Below are 17724 nucleotides of genomic sequence, written 5' to 3'. Positions count from 1 at the left end.
TTTGGCCTTGCTTAGGAAAAAGAGTACTTTCTTCTCAGATTTTTAAAAAACACTGAGCTCTTACTAGGAGAACATTATCCTAAGTGAAATAAGCCTGTTACAGAAGGACAAATACTATATGATTCCACTTATATGAAGTACCTAAAATAGTCAAACTCACAGAAGCAGAGAGTAGAATCGTGGCTGCCAAGGGCTAGGGGGAAGGGGAAATGAAGAGTTGCTATTCAATGCGTATAGAGTTTCAGTTATGAAAGATAAATAAGTTCTCGAGATCTGATGTACAACATCTTGCCTATAGTTAACAATACTGTATTGTACGCTTAAAAATTTGTTAGAAGAGTAGATCTCACGCTACATGTTTTTACTACCAAAAAATTTTTTTAATCAAAAATTTTCAGCTCCTTAATCATTTGGAATGTATTTCTTGTTATTGTACAAAGTAGGAAATTAACTGAATGTTTTTCCAAATGAATAATCAATGGTCTCAATACAATTTAGTGAATAGTAAATCACTTCCTTATTGACTGAAATACCACCAGTATCATAAATGGACACTTGAATTCGTAGTGAAAAAAAAAAAAAAGCTTTACCTCTTCAAAAGCATTAACCAGTTTTTACACGTCTGAAATCAGTTACACTGGGAATCAACATATTAATCTATTGTCAAATATGGTTTACCTTACACTGAATAATATCAATATTTATTCCAACCAGTCACAGCCAAAACAAAACAACAACAAAAAAATTAAGTCAACCAATAAAAAACAAGCTAAAATCTTACTTGCATATTCTTTTTAAGTTACTAAGAGAAGTATTCTAAAAAAAATTAATTTTGTTTAGTTCAACTAAGGAATTACAGAGAAGTTTATCAGATCAACAGGTTTAACAAATCACTAAACTGAAAAATGAACAAAATGATAATGAAACTCCAGAAAAAGAACAGATAACACCGGGACTTCCCTGGTGGTGCAGCGGTTAAGAATCCACCTGCCAATGCAGTGGACACAGGTTCGAGCCCTGGTATTGGAAGGTCCCACATGCCGCAGAGCAACTAAGCCCATGCGCCACAACTACTGAGCCCGTGTGCCACAACTACTGAGCCCATGTGCCACAACTGCTGAAGCCTGCACCCTAGAGTCTGTGCTCCACAAGAAGAAAAGCCACCACAATGAGAAGCCTGCCCACCACAAAAAAAGAGTAGCCCCTGCTCACCACAACTAGAGAAAGCCCACACGCAGCATCAAAGACCCAACGCAGCCAAAACATATATAAATAATAAATCTATATTAAAAAAACAGATAACACCATCATCATTGATTGGGAGTAAGGAAACCTGTGTTCTAATTCTAACCTGAGCAAGTGAATAAACCTCAAGAATTGGCACTATGGTTCTATTTCCAACATTCTATAATTTCTAATTTACTATCTCTAAGATAATTTAAATATCTAATAATAATAGCTACCACCAAAGAAAAGTACATAGTCTTTAGTGAGATGTTATTTCCACCAGTATAGATCATCAATCTAATTTAAATTCATTTTCTCTAGCCATCTTCTGAAAATATAGAAAAATAACTGAGGAACATTTTTCTTTTAAGACTTATTTTCAACCATGTGAAAGTAATTCTTTTTTTTTTTAACTGAAGTATAGTTGATTTACAATGTTGTGCTCGTTTCTGGTGTACAGCAAAGTGATTCAGTTATACATATATATATTCTTTTTCATATTCTTTTCTATTATGGTTTATAACAGGATATTGAATATAGTTCCCTGTGCTCTACAGTAGGACCTTGCTGTTTGTGTATTTTATATATAGTAGTTTGTATCTGCTAAACCTAAACTCCTTATTTATCCCTCCCCACCGTCTTTCCCCTTTGGTACCCATAAAATTGTCTTCTATGTCTGTGAGTCTGTTTCTGTTTTGTAAATAAGCTCATTTGTGTCATACTTCAGATTCCACATATAAGTGATAATATAGGATATTTATCTTTCTCTCTTACTTCACTTAGTATGATAATCTCTAGGTCCATCCATGTTGCTGCAAATGACATTATTTCATTCTTTTTTGTCTGAATAGTATTCCATTGTGTATACATGCCACATCTTCTTTATTTGTTCATCTGCTGATGGGCATTTAGGTGGCTTCCAAGTCTTAGCTATTGAGAATAGTGCTGCTATGAACATTGGGGTGCATGTATCTTTTCCAATTAGAGTTTTCTCTGGATATATGCCCATAAGTGGGATTACTGAATCATATGGCAACTCTATTTTTAGTTTTTTAAGGAACTTCCATACTGTTTTCCACAGCGGCTGCACCAATTTACATTCCCACCAACAGTGTAGGAAGGTTCCCTTTTCTCCACATCCTCTCCAGCTTTTGTTATTTGTAGACTTTTAAATGATGGCCATTCTGACCGGTGTGAAGTGGTACTTCATTGTAGTTCTGATTTGTATTTCTCTAATAATTAGTGATGTTGAGCACCTTTTCAAGTGCTTGTTGGCCATCTGTATGTCTTCTTTGGAGAAATGCCTATTTAGGTCTTCTCCCCATTTTCTGACTGGCTTGTTTTTTTTTTGTTATTGAGTTTTATGAGCTGTTTGTGTATTTTGGAAATTAAGCCCTGTGGGTCATTTGCAAATATTTTCTCCCAGTCTGTAGGCTGTCTTTTCGTTTTATGGTTTCTTTGGCTGTGCAAAAGCTTCTAAGTTTGATTAGGTCCCATTTATTTATTTTTGCTTTTATTTCTATCACCTTGGGAGACTGACCTAAGAAAACACTGGTACAATTTATGTCAGAGAATGTTTGCCTATGTCCTCTTCTAGGCGTTTTATGGCATCATGCCTTATATTTAAGTCTTTAAGCCATTTTGAGTTTATTTTTGTGCATGATATGAGGGAGTGTTCTAACTTCACTGATTTACATGCAGCTGTCCAGTTTTCCCAACATCACTTTCTGAACAGACTGTCTTTTCTCCATTGTATATTCTTGCCCCCTTTGTTTAAGATTGACTGTAGGTATGTGGATTTATTTCTGGGCTCTCGTTTCTGTTCCACTGATCCATATGTCTGTTTTTGTGCCAATACCACTCTGTTTTGATTACTGTAACTTTGTAGTATTGTCTGATGTCTGGGAGAGTTATGCCTCCAGCTTTGTTCTTTTTCCTCAGGATTGCTTTGGCAATTCTGGGTCCCTTTACAGTTCCCTATAAATTTTAGGATTATTTGTTCTAGTTCTGTGAAAAAGGTCATGGGTAATTTGATAAGGATCACATTAAATCTGTAGACTGCTTTGGGAAGTAGGGCCATTTTAACAAAATTGATTCTTCCAAATGTAGAGTATGAGATATCTTTCCATTTCTTTGAATCATTTTCAATTCCTTTATCAATGTTACATAGTTCTCAGCATAGTTTTTCACCTCCTTGATCAGGTTTATTCCTAATTTTTTTTTGATGCAATTTTAAAAGTGACTGTTTTTTTACTTTCCCTGAAAGTTCTTAATTTGCCCTTTAGCTTATTACTCTTTAGAATAACACTTAAGTTTTTCTAATAGACATATCGTTTTTTCAACCATTCCAACATCACTACGACACAACTTCCTGTGTTTACATGCACACACACACTTTAGGATGATTCATTCAACTACAGGCCAAATCACTTTCTGCTATAGCTACTTCTGGCTCAACATTTCTAAGCTACTGCTCATTTTTTGGTTATTTCTACAAAGATTAAAGCATGTTTGTTCATTTTTTCTTAACAGACTATTCAAAGTAATTTGATTTCTATTTTTGGTTTTTCAAGTACTCAACCTCATCACATTTAAAACAATTATCAATGAAGTTAATATGCTTGGTCATTTAAATCAGTGATTATGTGAACAAATTTGAGTCCAGGAAAGGAAGGTGAAGGGAAAAAGAAACAACCATTTAGTAAATATCTATTTGCAACTGTCTAGCACTATTTTTACAAGTTGTAGCTTCCATATAATACAACTTAAAGTTCCCCCAACTGTCACAACATCAGTATGACTGCGTCATAAAAGAATAAAGTGTTTTATTTAAACCTGGCTCTGTTGTTCCTGTTCCCTCTTCAGCTACCAAGTCACTACTTCAGAAAAACACTTTAAATATATCTGTAATCATAAAACTATGATTCTTCATAATCATAAAATCATTATGTAATCATAAAACTATGATTCTTCATAAAACTATGTTGATCACTATCTAGAATCTACATTTAATGACTGATTTGCCCTAAACCATATTAATAGCCCCTACTTAAAAAAAAAAAAAGCCAAACAGTTCACCTCATTCAATGAAAGTTTTAGTGTATTTTGTAAGAGGAAAATGCTTGTTTTCTCCTGGTTTGGGTTTATAAAGATAATCAGAAGACTAGTCAGGTGAGTGTGAGATAAGTTAATTCCCAATCTAATTACTAAAGTTAACTTCAAAGGCCCCTATTTTTTGAAAGACATTGCCAGGTTCTTATTTATTCCCAAACACATTAGATCCCACAGTCCAAAACTTCTTAGAATATAGTATCTTAGAAGGGGAGGAATGTGGCTTTTTAAAAAACTGATAACGATGAAACAATTTCCCTTAGCAATCCCTGTTTGAACTTAATAAACTGATAGCCATAAATTTCTTCAGAGCTAACACCAGTTTTATGAAAAAAAAATAGTCCCCCTGTATAAAATTATCAAATAGACATGAATCCACACCACCAGGGTACAGAGGAAGTAGCCATCTGTTGTGAACAATAATAAATCTTTTTTCCCCTAACTATGCAGTTCATTTGCACACTTAATTTCCATCTTCCATCATTCAGCCAGGCATGTAATTAAAATATTATTTGTATGTATTTACTACCATAATCTACAGTCAGAAACTTATCCTGGGAAGACAGTATCACTGGCTCAAAGTTCCAAATATCAAATTTTGTTTTTAATTCTGAATTCCTGATCATCAGTTATCCTCATTTCCTATATATGATATTAGCCAATTACTATCCTAAAGTTATAATAAATATAAAACCCCAAAATGTCCATAAATTAATAAGTACTTAAAACACACTTACAGCATTGAAAAATGTAGAGTTTTAAGCTTTTATTCATATCTAAAATGACCCACGTGGGGACTATGTCATCAAACCAAGCAGAATGAGTTCACATCACAATCAGAACTATTAAATTCTTTAAAATAAATACAAACCTCCCTCCTTCCAGATTCCATATACAGTCTTCGAAAAACAAAGAATTATAGAAAGAATTAAAAAAGTCATCTCACCTCCACCATCCTAAGACACTACTGTTAACATTTTACCAAAAAATTTTAGACACTTCACAATATCAAGAGTGCCTATTCCCAGTTTCACTGTGTGTATGTGTGTGTTATCAAAGTATGTCTATGATTGGTATGTAAACTTTACAAACCCTGGACAAGCTCACTACATCCAGATCTCCCAGCTCAGTTTTTCAGCTTTAAAGATTTCAGCTAAGAGGTTCTCAAACCAAGTAATTCAGAAGTAGAGAACAGGTTCCCCATGAGATGTGGCAATAGAGATACTAAGACAGAATCAGAAAAATCTATGAAGGCATCCTGAGAGTTACGACTACTAGGTATGTGGGATTACAGATGCTATGAAGAACCCGAAAGTGTTGTATTATTTCTGCAGTTGAGCTTAAATTCTAGCAACATAATGTAACTTTAACCTACTCTCAGTTTCTGCATATACGGGCGAAACAATGAATGTAATGAAGAAGGGCAAATACTATGAAAACAAGATGAATGACCCCAACTCTGTGGGTAATTTCCTTCACTAGGCACGTGCTTCTTTCTCAGTTACGTAGAAACGCTATAACTTGGCTTAATGTTTAAGCTGCAACAACTTTCTAAGTGTGGCACAAAGGTAATTCAACCAATGATTAAAGGGTAAAACATAAACCGAAGAGTAGGGAGTCATAACAAAACTTCATCTTAATAGCATTTAACTGAAAACTCTCTAAGAGAGTATGGTCTCAGCAAACAGTCTAAAGATAAGGTTACAAATGAAACTCCAGATACATACACCTACACACACACACACATATTCATTCTTAAAAAAATATGTACCAGAAGACAATGAAAATAATACCAACACGCTTATTTCAAGTCATCTTGATCTCAGATGTTATTTATATTCAGTCTCTAGCTCAACTTTAAGTTCCATCAAAGCAAGAAATATATCTGTATAGTAATACCCAAATTCAGACCTCACTTATTTATACTGGTAACTCAAATGATACAGAAAGAGTTTCAGACCATCTCAGAAGTCAGCTTATTTAAAATCTTCTAATTTAGAAATGAGATTAAGAAACAACTGCAGAAAAAAGAATAAGCCACTTTGAAAAAGCTCAGGCTCCTTATCCCTCCCAAACTTAACAAGCAACATTTACTGACTATGGCTATGGTTAAAAATAATAATTAAAAAAATGTAAAGGAAGGTGACAGTCTTCTCCACACTGCTTGTTGTAGACAAGAAAGAACAACTGTTAGTACTAACACTGGACTGTTAAGTGCTGAAAGAACAGACATGAAATAATGAAATCTTACTCCTTTGGTATCTGAGGCTACTGTATCATCAGTTTCAAGCAAGTAGTTCTTTAAGAACAGAGCCCATCTGTCAATCTCAGGGAATACTTGTATCATAGGGTATACAAGCTTATAAATCACTAGCACTTCAGCACAATCTTTCACTTCAGGAAGAACTTATCGATGATGCTGGCAGAGGCACTTTTACACCTTCCTATATGAAAGGAACGAAGAGATGTAGACAAGGACTAAAAAAACAACTCTGAGAGCAAAATGTGCCCCAATTTTTCTGTGAAAGTTTTATAATTTATAAATAAGCTGAATGTAAGATAACAAAGGATAATCAATATATGCAGAAAAACAAGAAATAAAATGAAACTGACCAAACAATAGCAAAATATTTTCACAGGAGTTAAAAGGATAAGTTTAAAAAAGTAGTAAGAAACAGGGTTCCAAACAAAAAAGGACAAACAAAATTATGGCAGTAGCAAAAAGAAACAACAGTTTTTGGACTTAAGACTCAGAATTACATATTAAGGTCCACAGTAGTTTTAAAAATCCCTGAATATAAAAAAGATTTCCCCTCTCCTCAAAATAACCCAACCTATGATCTCTGGGGAAAATTAAAGCATATTAAGTTGATGGGTAAACTGCCTAATACCGGACTGTTAAAGGATACATAAGTGGAATTATCAAAAAATTTAAGAAAAACACTAATATTTGAAATAAAATAGTTTCCACAACATAATTATAAGAGGCCATATTCATATCTGTCTTAAAGCTGTTTTATCTTCCATTTCTTGCGAAGTAAATGGAAGTTTTGCCCTTGGAAAAGATAAATATGGCATATGTTGAGGTATAAAACTTAAAGGGAACGTGTATATGTGCTCATGAAGATAAATATAAAATGCTCATAGCAGCACTATTCCTGACAGCCAAATACAGAAACAACTCTATATCCATCAGTTGTAGAATGGATAAATTGCAGTTTATTCATACAATGTAATCTTATTCAGCAACAAGAATGAACTATTGCTACAAGCAACAACATGGATGAAACTGACATACAAATATTAAGCAAAATAAGTCAAACAATCAGGAATACATACTAGATGATTATATTTATTTTTTTTGTATGTTATTTTTTTTTTTATTATTATTATTTTGCAGTACACGGGCCTCTCACTGTTGTGGCCTCTCCCGTTGCGGAGCACAGGCTCCGGACACGCAGGCCCAGCGGCCATGGCTCACGGGCCCAGCCGCTCCGTGGCATGTGGGATCTTCCCAGACCAGAGCACGAACCCGTGTTCCCTGCATCAGCAGGCGGACTCTCAACCACTGTGCCACCAGGGAAGCCCTTATTATTATTTTTTTAAACATCTTTATTGGAGTATAACTGCTTTACAGTGGTGTGTTAGTTTCTGCTTTATAACAAAATGAATCAGCTATACATACACATATATTAGATGATTACATTTAAAGTTCAAAAACAGGTAAAACTAATTCAAGCAGTTAGAAAGATAAGGTTGGGGGTAGTGAGTGGGAAGGCACTGGTGGGGGTGGGGGATACTTCTGGGATGCTGGTAGTTTATTTCTTGATCTAGGTATTACTGATTACACAGATATGTTCACTTTGTGAAAAGTCATCAAGCTGTACATCAGTGATTTGTGTGCACTTGTATACATTCACCAAAACCTTAAGTTGGAAAAAACCAATAGGGTCTTCCCTGGTGGTCCAGTGGTAAAGAATCCGCCATACAATGCAGGGGATGTGGGTTCGATCCCTGGTCAGGGAACTAAGAGCCCACGTGCCCTGGGGCAACTAAGCCTGCGCACCACAACTACTGAGCTTACATGCCTCAACTAGAGAGCCTGCATGCCGAAAACTACAGAGCCCGTGCACCCTGAAGCCCAGGCGCAACAACTAGAGAGAGAAAACCCACATGCCACAACTAGAGAGAGAAGCCCGCGTTCTGCAACTAAAGGTCTCATGTGCCTCAAAGAAGATCCCCCATGCCGCGACTAAGACCCAATGTAGCCAAAAATAAATAAATAAATAAATCTTAAAATAAACTAATAAAAGTTATTTCTACAATTTAAATAACTATATGTAGTTATATATATAGTACATACACATATAGATATATAAAGTTACATATAGACGGTTTCTAATCAAATGACCATTGTTAATGTAAATGACCCATACATACTGTCACTTGTACCTGCTCAAATTCTTTCTCTTTTCTCCAAACCATCAACTCAAAATTACTCTTTTGGGGGGAAGAAAAAGTGAAACTTTAGACAAATTTTAGGTTCAGAAGTAGTCGATTAGGAAAAATAAATATGTAAGGTAAGTGATTCTCACAAAAATCTTCCACTCTCCCCCTCCTCTGATGAGCTCATTTTGCCTCTGAGGGAGCACTCCTACCCAAAAAGTCTTTCTCCAAATTGCTTATTTCTCCTACTTTACTGAGCTTAAAATATGAAAATTTGACCAAATAATCAGTTTCTTAAAATGCAAATATATTTCAAAGGATTACAAAGATATCAGTCATTCGCACACAACTGTGAATAGCTGTGTCTACGTTTTTAAATTGAGGCATAGTTGATGTACAGTATTATACAAGTTTCAGGTGTACAACAGTGATTCAAAGTTCTGTGTCTACTTTTAACAAATAACTGTAAATAAGAAATTTCTTCTATATAATTCCACAATTTCTTTTATAATACAATTGGTTTGCCAAAAATACTAGATTTCAAAATATAGTGTCTTCACCCATCTCCATTTATTTTAAACAAGTCTTGTTTGATCTTCTCTGCCATGATACAAACTTGAGTGACTCCTACTTACCATTGTTGAATTCTACTCACTTCTAATTATCCTTAAAGCCTGTTATTTTTTTCTTTTTTCAAAAAAGTAGATCAATTACTAATGACATATATATACACACCAACCCTCAAAACTATAGCAGGTGACTATGCCTTTCCTTTTCCCCACTCCCTTCCTCCTAAGCGTTAGGAGTCTCATAAAGCCATGTGTTCTTACGCATACATATGTATATATGTATACACATATATACACATATTATATATATATTTATATACTATGGATGCAAGATACAAAATCAATACTTGAGTGCAAAAAGAATTCTCATATCTAAATCCAAGTAGAGTCAGCAAACCAGTAAAGGCTAAACTCATGCAAGTCAGTTATCAACACATGGTACTAAAGAAACCAATGCCAAAGGGTGAATCCACATAGTAGCCAGTTAATTCCACACAAACTTGCAGCAATCAAAGATTCTGACACAACCCAACTCAACCATATGAGTGCTGAGTGTACACTACGGGAAAACTGTGAAACTAAGATTATCACTGTTACCAGAAAAATAATTTTAAAGCACAGTTTCTTACTCCATTTCTATCAGTAGAAATATTTCTAAGCTTTGAGAAAAGAGAAAAGTAGGCTCTCTTCACAAAAAAGATGAATGGCACCTCATCTCTAATGATATGTGAAAGTATACATTAATGTTTTTTGGATTTTTTTTGGGTTTTTTTGGCCACACCACACAGTATGCGGAACTTTCCGGACCAGGGATCGAACCCGTGCCCCCTGCCCTGGAAGCACAGAGTCTTAACCACTGGACCACCAGGGAAGTCCCATTAATGCTTTTTAAGGTTTAGCCACCAGTTGAGGGAATGTTTTCTCCTTTTTTGAACACAGTCATACAATTTTCCATCTGTTACAAGGGCAGAACACTTGACAACTAGATTTTTAAAAATTGGGAGAATAAACAACTTAAATGATTTGCATTTGCTTTTAACTACGCTATCTTATTTGGGGTGTTTTAAAATAAAAAAATACACAGCGCATTCATTTTCAAAGTAAAGTAAATATTTTCAATATTTGCCTTCAATTACAATAAATTATGTAAAGGAAGTCACTTAGTTTCATTTTTCTATTTTCTAAGGATTAAGTTTAAGCACATTTTTTGTGTTAACCAAACTTATATAAAAACCCAAAGCTATGCATGTAAAGACACCAAGCTATGGTAAGAAAAGGATATTTAGTCTACAAACCTGTCAAAATTCATACTGAAGTCTAATTTAACTCACATTTTTTTCCTTCCTGAAACAGTCCAGTCTATAACTATGAACTAAAAAATGACTTAACACCCTTTATTCATAACTTATGAGTAATTCAAGGGAAATCTACCCTTCTTTGCACAATGAGTGCTTAGTGATCTCATCAACAAACTGGAAAAACATGTGAGCCAATCAGTGCAATCTCATCTGGAGACAAATCTACATGAGGTAAAATTATGATCAGAAAGCTACTCAGAAAACATGAAACCAAATGATTTAACAATCATTGGCATCGGACTACTGTATCTGCCTCCGACAGAAAAGATGGGATAAGACAGGGGACTGATGTGCTGCAAGGGCTAGGTTATTCCTTTCTGTAAAAGTGATGGAGATATTCTGCCAAATGTATTTCAGTATCTTCCCCTGTTTATGGAAAGACCAGGTGATATAAATCAATTTCGAAATTCTTCTCCGCTACTTACCAAGCGTATTCACTGCTACGTTAACAGCCATTGTAGAGAATTGCTAAGAGGGACAGTATATAAGAAAAGTGTCTGGCACAGACTCTAGTATGTAAGAAGAAACAGAGTCACTGTTTATTATTATTCCAAATACCCATTTCTTCCATTTTCTTATTCTTTTTTCAAAGAATATTTCAATTCATTAGATATAAGATTAGTGATTTATAATTGCAAATCAGTTTCTCTGAGATTATACCACATCACCCAGACTGCATTTTGGGATATGACGGAAACTCTTTAGCGACTCATACGCATTTTATCTCTTAGGTTTAGTTTTATAAATGGCTGCTTCAATTCCTTACTATTATTTTTAATATTTAAAAGAGCTGCCATTTATTGAGCATCTACCATATGCTAGGTACTTTACTATCTCTTATCTTTACAATTACTGCTAAGACAAGTGTTACTGTCCCTATTTTAAAGATAATAAAGCAAGGCTCAGAGAGGTTACATTGTTTGCCCCATGTCAAACAGCTCACTACTGGTATAGCTAGGATTAGAACCCACATCTAGCTAGCTCTAACTCTGAGCTCTAGCCATCATACTACCCCCAACTATCTCATCCCTTATATTTTGCTTCTTTATAATTTTATTTTCAGAGGGTAACAACTGCCACTTGGGGGTACCTTGCTTACAACCTCACATATTAAACAGAGTTCTCTGGAAGACAAGAATGTAATTTAAATGACTGATAAATTTGAGAAATGGAAGGTCTAAAACAGAGTACCCTTCAGAGACCAATGGGACAACATAGATACAAAATAAGGGTAACTTGTTAGGAATAAAAGAGGGAACAATAAGAGACCTCAAGTTGAAATAACTCATTACTATAGACTGTTTATTTTCAAAATTAAAACAAATAGAAGAAAAAGACTGATAAAATACTCACTAGCCTTGAATTCTGCCAAACTTAAGTTCAAGGGTCCTCACTAACTGGGTCTTTGTTGCCTTACCTGGTAGGTCTCCAAGCTGGTTGGCCTTTCCTCAGGTTTGCCAGAATTTCCAGTAATGAAAGAGACAAACAGTATAGGGACAACCCTTAGGCCTTATCAGCAGAACTCTAACAACAGTATTGTCACTATCCCATTTCTATTCCTCAAATAATTTCTAAGTGTTGAGAAACAGGCCACACACACACATGCACACACACATACAGACACAGTTGAGTGGCATCTCTCTTCTAAGGCCATGTAAATATTTTGAAGGTTTAGCCACAAGATGGGAGAGCAGTGACCCACAGTACATAATTCCTAAAAGAGGAAAAATCAGGTTCCTTGTCCAGAACTCTTCTATCTATAAAGGTTGCAGAAGTTCCTCATTCTGTATGCAGTAGGAAGAACCCGAAGGTAAAATAATGGGCTAAAACCCCACAGAAAAGTATAATTAGCACGCATGAATAGAACACTAAGGAGTTTCCTGACTGTTGCATATAATAAATATGTAGCTACATCAGAAATATTTTATGTAATACTATACATACTGAACTACTTCAAAAGTTCACTTAAAAAAAAAAAAAAGACTATAATTCCAGGATAACAGCTGAGATTTTAATCCCACAAATATGGGATTAAAGAGACTGATTACATTTTTACTCTATATAATTATTTCAGACTAGAAGTTAATAGCAAAATCCATTAATATATTGTATTCATTGCATTTCTTGAACTATAAATGATCACAGTTAAAATTTCAGCACTTCAATCTTATGAATTTCCCAATAACTAGAAAATTACACTTATTTTCCAAAACTTCCATATCAAGATTTTCAGAAGTCAAATTCCATCTTTTATTAAAACATAATAAATGAGAAATTAATAGCAGACATAATAATCAATCAATAGACTGATGCCAGGTAGGAGAATTTGGTAGCTGAAGGCAGGTTTAGGAAAGGGACTTTTGAATTTTAAATCACGTGCATTTAATACCTATTCAAAGTAATCAATTTTAACAACTAGAAACTGAAAATGCTCAGAATACATAGCACTTCTGCAGACTTGTAAGCTTTCCTCATACATACTGCTAAAAAAAGACTACCAAATAGATTTCAAGATAAATTCAGCAGAACAAGTTACAAAAACTAAATCCTTTTAGGATTTTAAAAGAAAACGAATATATAAAATCCAACCCCACACTACTTTCAGTTTCACTGAATCTGCAATATATTATCAAAGGGTCCCTATGTGGAACACAAATTATTTTCTACCAGCTTAAAGTGGTATGTGAAATCCTAAACTCAGGATTTTAAATTAACAGCCTAAAAATGCTCATGATTTGTATTCCTTCTTTAGACAGTGGACCATTTCGGGTAAAATGAATGAAGAAAGCATTCCATGAAACACGGAGGCTGATTATTTCTCAATGTGGGGTGTAAGAAAATCTCCCCCAAGCAAGGCTTTGAAAAGTCCTCATAAGATTTCGCTCCATAAGGCTGTTTCTTTCTTCTTTAAACATTGGCCATTTACAAACATTCAAATACAAAGGAGGTGTCAAGGAAGTTTTTAGACTAATTAACATGAGGGCAAAGAAGCAACTAAAAACCAGTTCTGACAGAATTTTTGCTTGAAAAAATACACTATCCTATAACTTTTATTACTATAAAAGCCTTAAGTCCACCCTTTACATGAAATAAGTGATTCTTTTATATAGATTGAAATAACTTAAGTTGCCTTGAAACAGTCTCACTTCAATTCCCTACTTGGAAAGCTGTCTGATGCACTATTATGTAACTCTATCTAAGACTCTAATGCAAGAGTTACATATCCATTAAAAGTTAGTAAAAAGTAAAACATGCACACGCACAACATTAGCTGTAGTTCCTTCATTACCTTGTCAAAATTATGAAACCCAGCATATTTTCAAACAAACAAAAAACCTTTCCTATTTAAACCAGAAATAGTGACACTTTGCATACTCCATAAAACTGTTAAAATGAAAAGCATTCTTCTTGGCTACTAGCTTCTGATCATTATGAGAACTGTACATTTAAAATATAATCAAAATGCCAATTTTCAAAGAATGACATATGTTTTACATAAAACTAGCAAAATCTTTTTTATTTTACTCTTTTAATTCATCTTAATGTTTCATTCATTTTGAGGCCATTTATTTGCCCTCCAAAAGACCCACAGCATTTTCCCTGAAGGCTAATCAGCAAGTTCTTTCCCCCTCTGTGCCAACATAGAATCTCCAAAACAGTTCCTACCAGCAGCAGCAAAGTAACAACCCTACAGTGAATATGATTTACCATTTGGTTGGGCACATACTGAAATTCTGATTCATGAACATCTTAGTCAGTTTATGGATATCAAAGAAAAGAAAAATGACACTCCAGCATGTGACTGCCAACTACCAAGTCACTTTACTTCAAAAGGAAATAGACTTTAGAAGCTAATAATTTCAAACAAATGAAGAAAAGTGACCAAGATATAAGGACCTCAACTAAGTTTGAAAATACACACAAATCGTGAAAAGGAGATTCAGAATTAACATTTAAAACTACACAATGAGACTAAGTTTGGCTGAAAGGATCTGATCCACTGTTAACGTAAATTAACAAATCAGTACATCTTGGAAAAGCTTACTTCTAGCAATAGAATCCGTATTATGATTTCAATCCAGTGTCACTGTTTTCTCAAAAAATAGTCAACTCTATTACATATAGTACCAATTCTGGAAGGAGACTTGAATATTATTTGAATGGAACACAGGAGAACCCTGATATGCAAATGTAAAAGGAAATGTTGAAACTACAAATATTTTTAATTTACAAAAAAATTATAAATGTATCCCAGAATCATTAAAACACATTACCAATAATGTTGCACAAGACCTCTAACTGGCTTGAAACATCACATTCTTTCAAGCAACATATAGAAAACTGCTTTCACAAGGACTATCTGTAGCAGTGACTAGTGAAAACCCTTTAAACTATTTTTTCAGATTATCATCTCCCTCTTTTATTTGTTAAGTATTTTGATCAAGAACAATAAAACAATTTTTAAGGAAAGAATGTATAATTTTAAAAAAGCATTTAATCTTAATTCCCTTAATCAAAGGAGGTGTGACAACCAACGCACATAAAATTAACCTTAATCCGCCAACGAAAACACGCAAAATGTCTCCTAACAATTCTCCTCCTCCTTAAAACAACCGTATACATAAATACGGTACTGACCTCCACCCCCACTGAGAGCAGCTAATAAAGAGAATAGTTGCATTTGGAGACCAAGGTGCAACACCCCACCTCCTGAACCTCCCCAAATAACCACATCTTCAAAGTAGAACTGAACATTATTTTTGCTAAAGCAAGAATCCAACCCTCCGGAGCCTCAGCCCTTAGACAATGGTGGTTACCAGACAGAGCTGCACAGTTGAGTCCAAATGACACATTTCACTAGGCCTTGGACACAACACACACACACATACACACACAGATATGCACACACACTCTCTCTCCCGAGGGGCCAGTTCTAAGGAAGGGGCGTTCAAATCCCACTGGGAGATGGAGGAGTAACACAGTGGCCTGGGGGTACGCCGGGGCGGGGGTACAGGCGAGAGGGGTGTAGATAGAGCGGAAGGGTAACTGCACTGCACACGAGGGAGGGGACTGGAAATGGCCGATGGATTCTACATTTACTTAAAAGTCTTGCTTTAACGGGTCCTTCCCCGGGGTTCTGTAACTAAAGCCAAACTGCGCAGCAAACATCGTGGGGTTGGGAGAAGAGAAGCTGCTCCCCCTACCCCGTGACTTAGGGAGGGGGGCGGGGGGAAACAAGTTCCCCGGCCAACACCACCGACCACTCCGAGTCCCCCTCTCCCCTCCTCCACAGGAAGGGGGAGGCTAACAGAGAAAAGGGGGAAAAACAAGTTCCCCAGCCAGCCCCAACCACCCGATCACTCCCAGCCGCTCCCCCCACCTCCTATTAGAAACGGGAGACCAAACCGTGGAAGACTGCCGAGAAGGGGGAAATCCCACCCTTCGCTCTTCCCCCACCCACCAAGACTCCTGCGGGGTCCGTGAGCGAGCCGAGAAGCCAGAAGGATGGGTGGGGGGAGAGGGTGCCAAGCCCCCGAAAGCAAACAAAGCGCGGCCTGAGCTAGAGCCCGGGCGAGTCGGGAAGCCGCGGCTTTTCCTGCCGGCCGGGGCCCAAGCCGGGCTGACACTGCGGCACCGGGGGACCCGCCTCCGCTCAACCTCCGTCTCCCACCCCCGGGCGCACAGGCCGCCCCCGCCCCGGCTTCCCTTCCCGCGGGTCCCGGTCAGCCGGGCGTCCGACCCGGCGGGCGGCGGGGAGGGAGCGCGGCCTTACCCCGCTCGCCGGCGTTGTTCCGCTCCTGGGGCAGCGGCGGAGGCGGCGGTGGCGGCGGCGGAGGCTGCTGCTGCTGCTGCTGTTGCTGCGGCGGCGGCGGAGGCTGCTGCTGCGGCGGCTGCTGCTGGGGCGGCTGCGGCGGCGGCTGCTGCGGGGGTTGCTGCTGCTGCTGCTGTTGCTGCACCGGGCGCGGCCGCGACACTCGCCTGGGTCTCCGGTTGGCGGCTCGGACGGAGTTCATTTGCCGGGCTGAGGTGGCGGCGTCGGCGGAGGGACACACACACGCACACGCACCGCGAGCTCCGGGGCAGGAGAAGGGGGTGGGGAGAGGGGGGAGGAAGGAAAAGGGGTGAGAGGAAGGGGAGATGGTAAGGGCGGAGGAGCGAGCGAGACCCCGAGTCAAGAGAAAGGCCCGCGGAGACAGACAGAGACCGAGCGAGGCCCGGCGGGCGGGCCTGACGCACGGGGAAGGCCGAGGCCGCCGGGCGGGGCGGCGGCGAGGGACGGAGACAGAAAGACGGGCAGAGCGAGAGAAAGAAAGAAAGGGCGTCCGCCCGCCTGGGGATCCCGAGGCGAAGCGCGGCGTCGGCGGCTGAGGAGACAGACCCCGGTCCCGCCGACTCCCGAGCGGCGTCTCCGGCGGCGGGGGGAGTGGGCGGGCGGGTGAGGAAGGGAGAAGGAGGAGAAGAGAGGGAGAGAAGGGAGGGAGGGAGCAGGGGGCGCCCGGCTCTTTTTTTTTTTTTCCTCTTCCTCCCCCCCACACCCCCTGAAAGAGATTTCTGAGAGGAATTTTTTCTCTCTTTCTTCGGCCTCTTCTCTCTCCTCCCCCCCTTCTCTCCTCGGCGAAGGGGAAATGAGTGTGAAGGGAGGAGATAGGGGGAAAAAGAGGCGTCGTCGTAACTCCTCCTTAAAGGAGCCTTTCCTTCTCCTCCTCAGCCCCGTCGCCGCTGCTTCTGCTGCTGCTCCGTGGCAGGAGGAGCCATTGACACCGCCGGAGCCGCCACTCGCCCAGTCGGTCCCTCCCCGCCGCGGGGCTGGCTAGGGGCGCGGGGGAGGGCCGCGGGGCGTCGGGGGAGGGGCGAATGGGCGGGGAAGTCGAGGGGCGGGGATTCCGGCAAAGCAGCCAATGGAAGGCGCTTATACAATCTTCGGGCCAATGGGGCCTCTGCTCTTATCGCCAAGTCCCTTCCTTCAACGCCCTGTTTCCTCTCTCGGGTTTCCTCCCTCCCCAGCCAAGGAG

At 38.5% G+C, this 17724-nt stretch overlaps 1 protein-coding gene across 1 annotated transcript in view; it reads right to left on the bottom strand.

Moving 5' to 3' along the window:
* Positions 1 to 17495, bottom strand: part of FBXO11 (F-box protein 11) — a 100430-nt gene extending 82935 nt beyond the window's left edge. Inside the window, exon 1 of the mRNA XM_004264972.4 lies at positions 16485 to 17495. Coding sequence (XP_004265020.1) covers positions 16485 to 16725 — 241 coding nt within the window. The 5' untranslated portion in view covers positions 16726 to 17495. The remainder of the gene's footprint in view (positions 1 to 16484) is intronic.
* Positions 17496 to 17724: the final 229 nt, after the last annotated feature.

This window comes from Orcinus orca, chromosome 13 (genome assembly GCF_937001465.1).
Source record: "Orcinus orca chromosome 13, mOrcOrc1.1, whole genome shotgun sequence".
NCBI classification, from domain to species: Eukaryota; Metazoa; Chordata; class Mammalia; order Artiodactyla; family Delphinidae; genus Orcinus; species Orcinus orca.
Note: the sequence above shows the minus strand (reverse complement) of the source record. Positions and strands in the feature narration are given on the sequence as shown.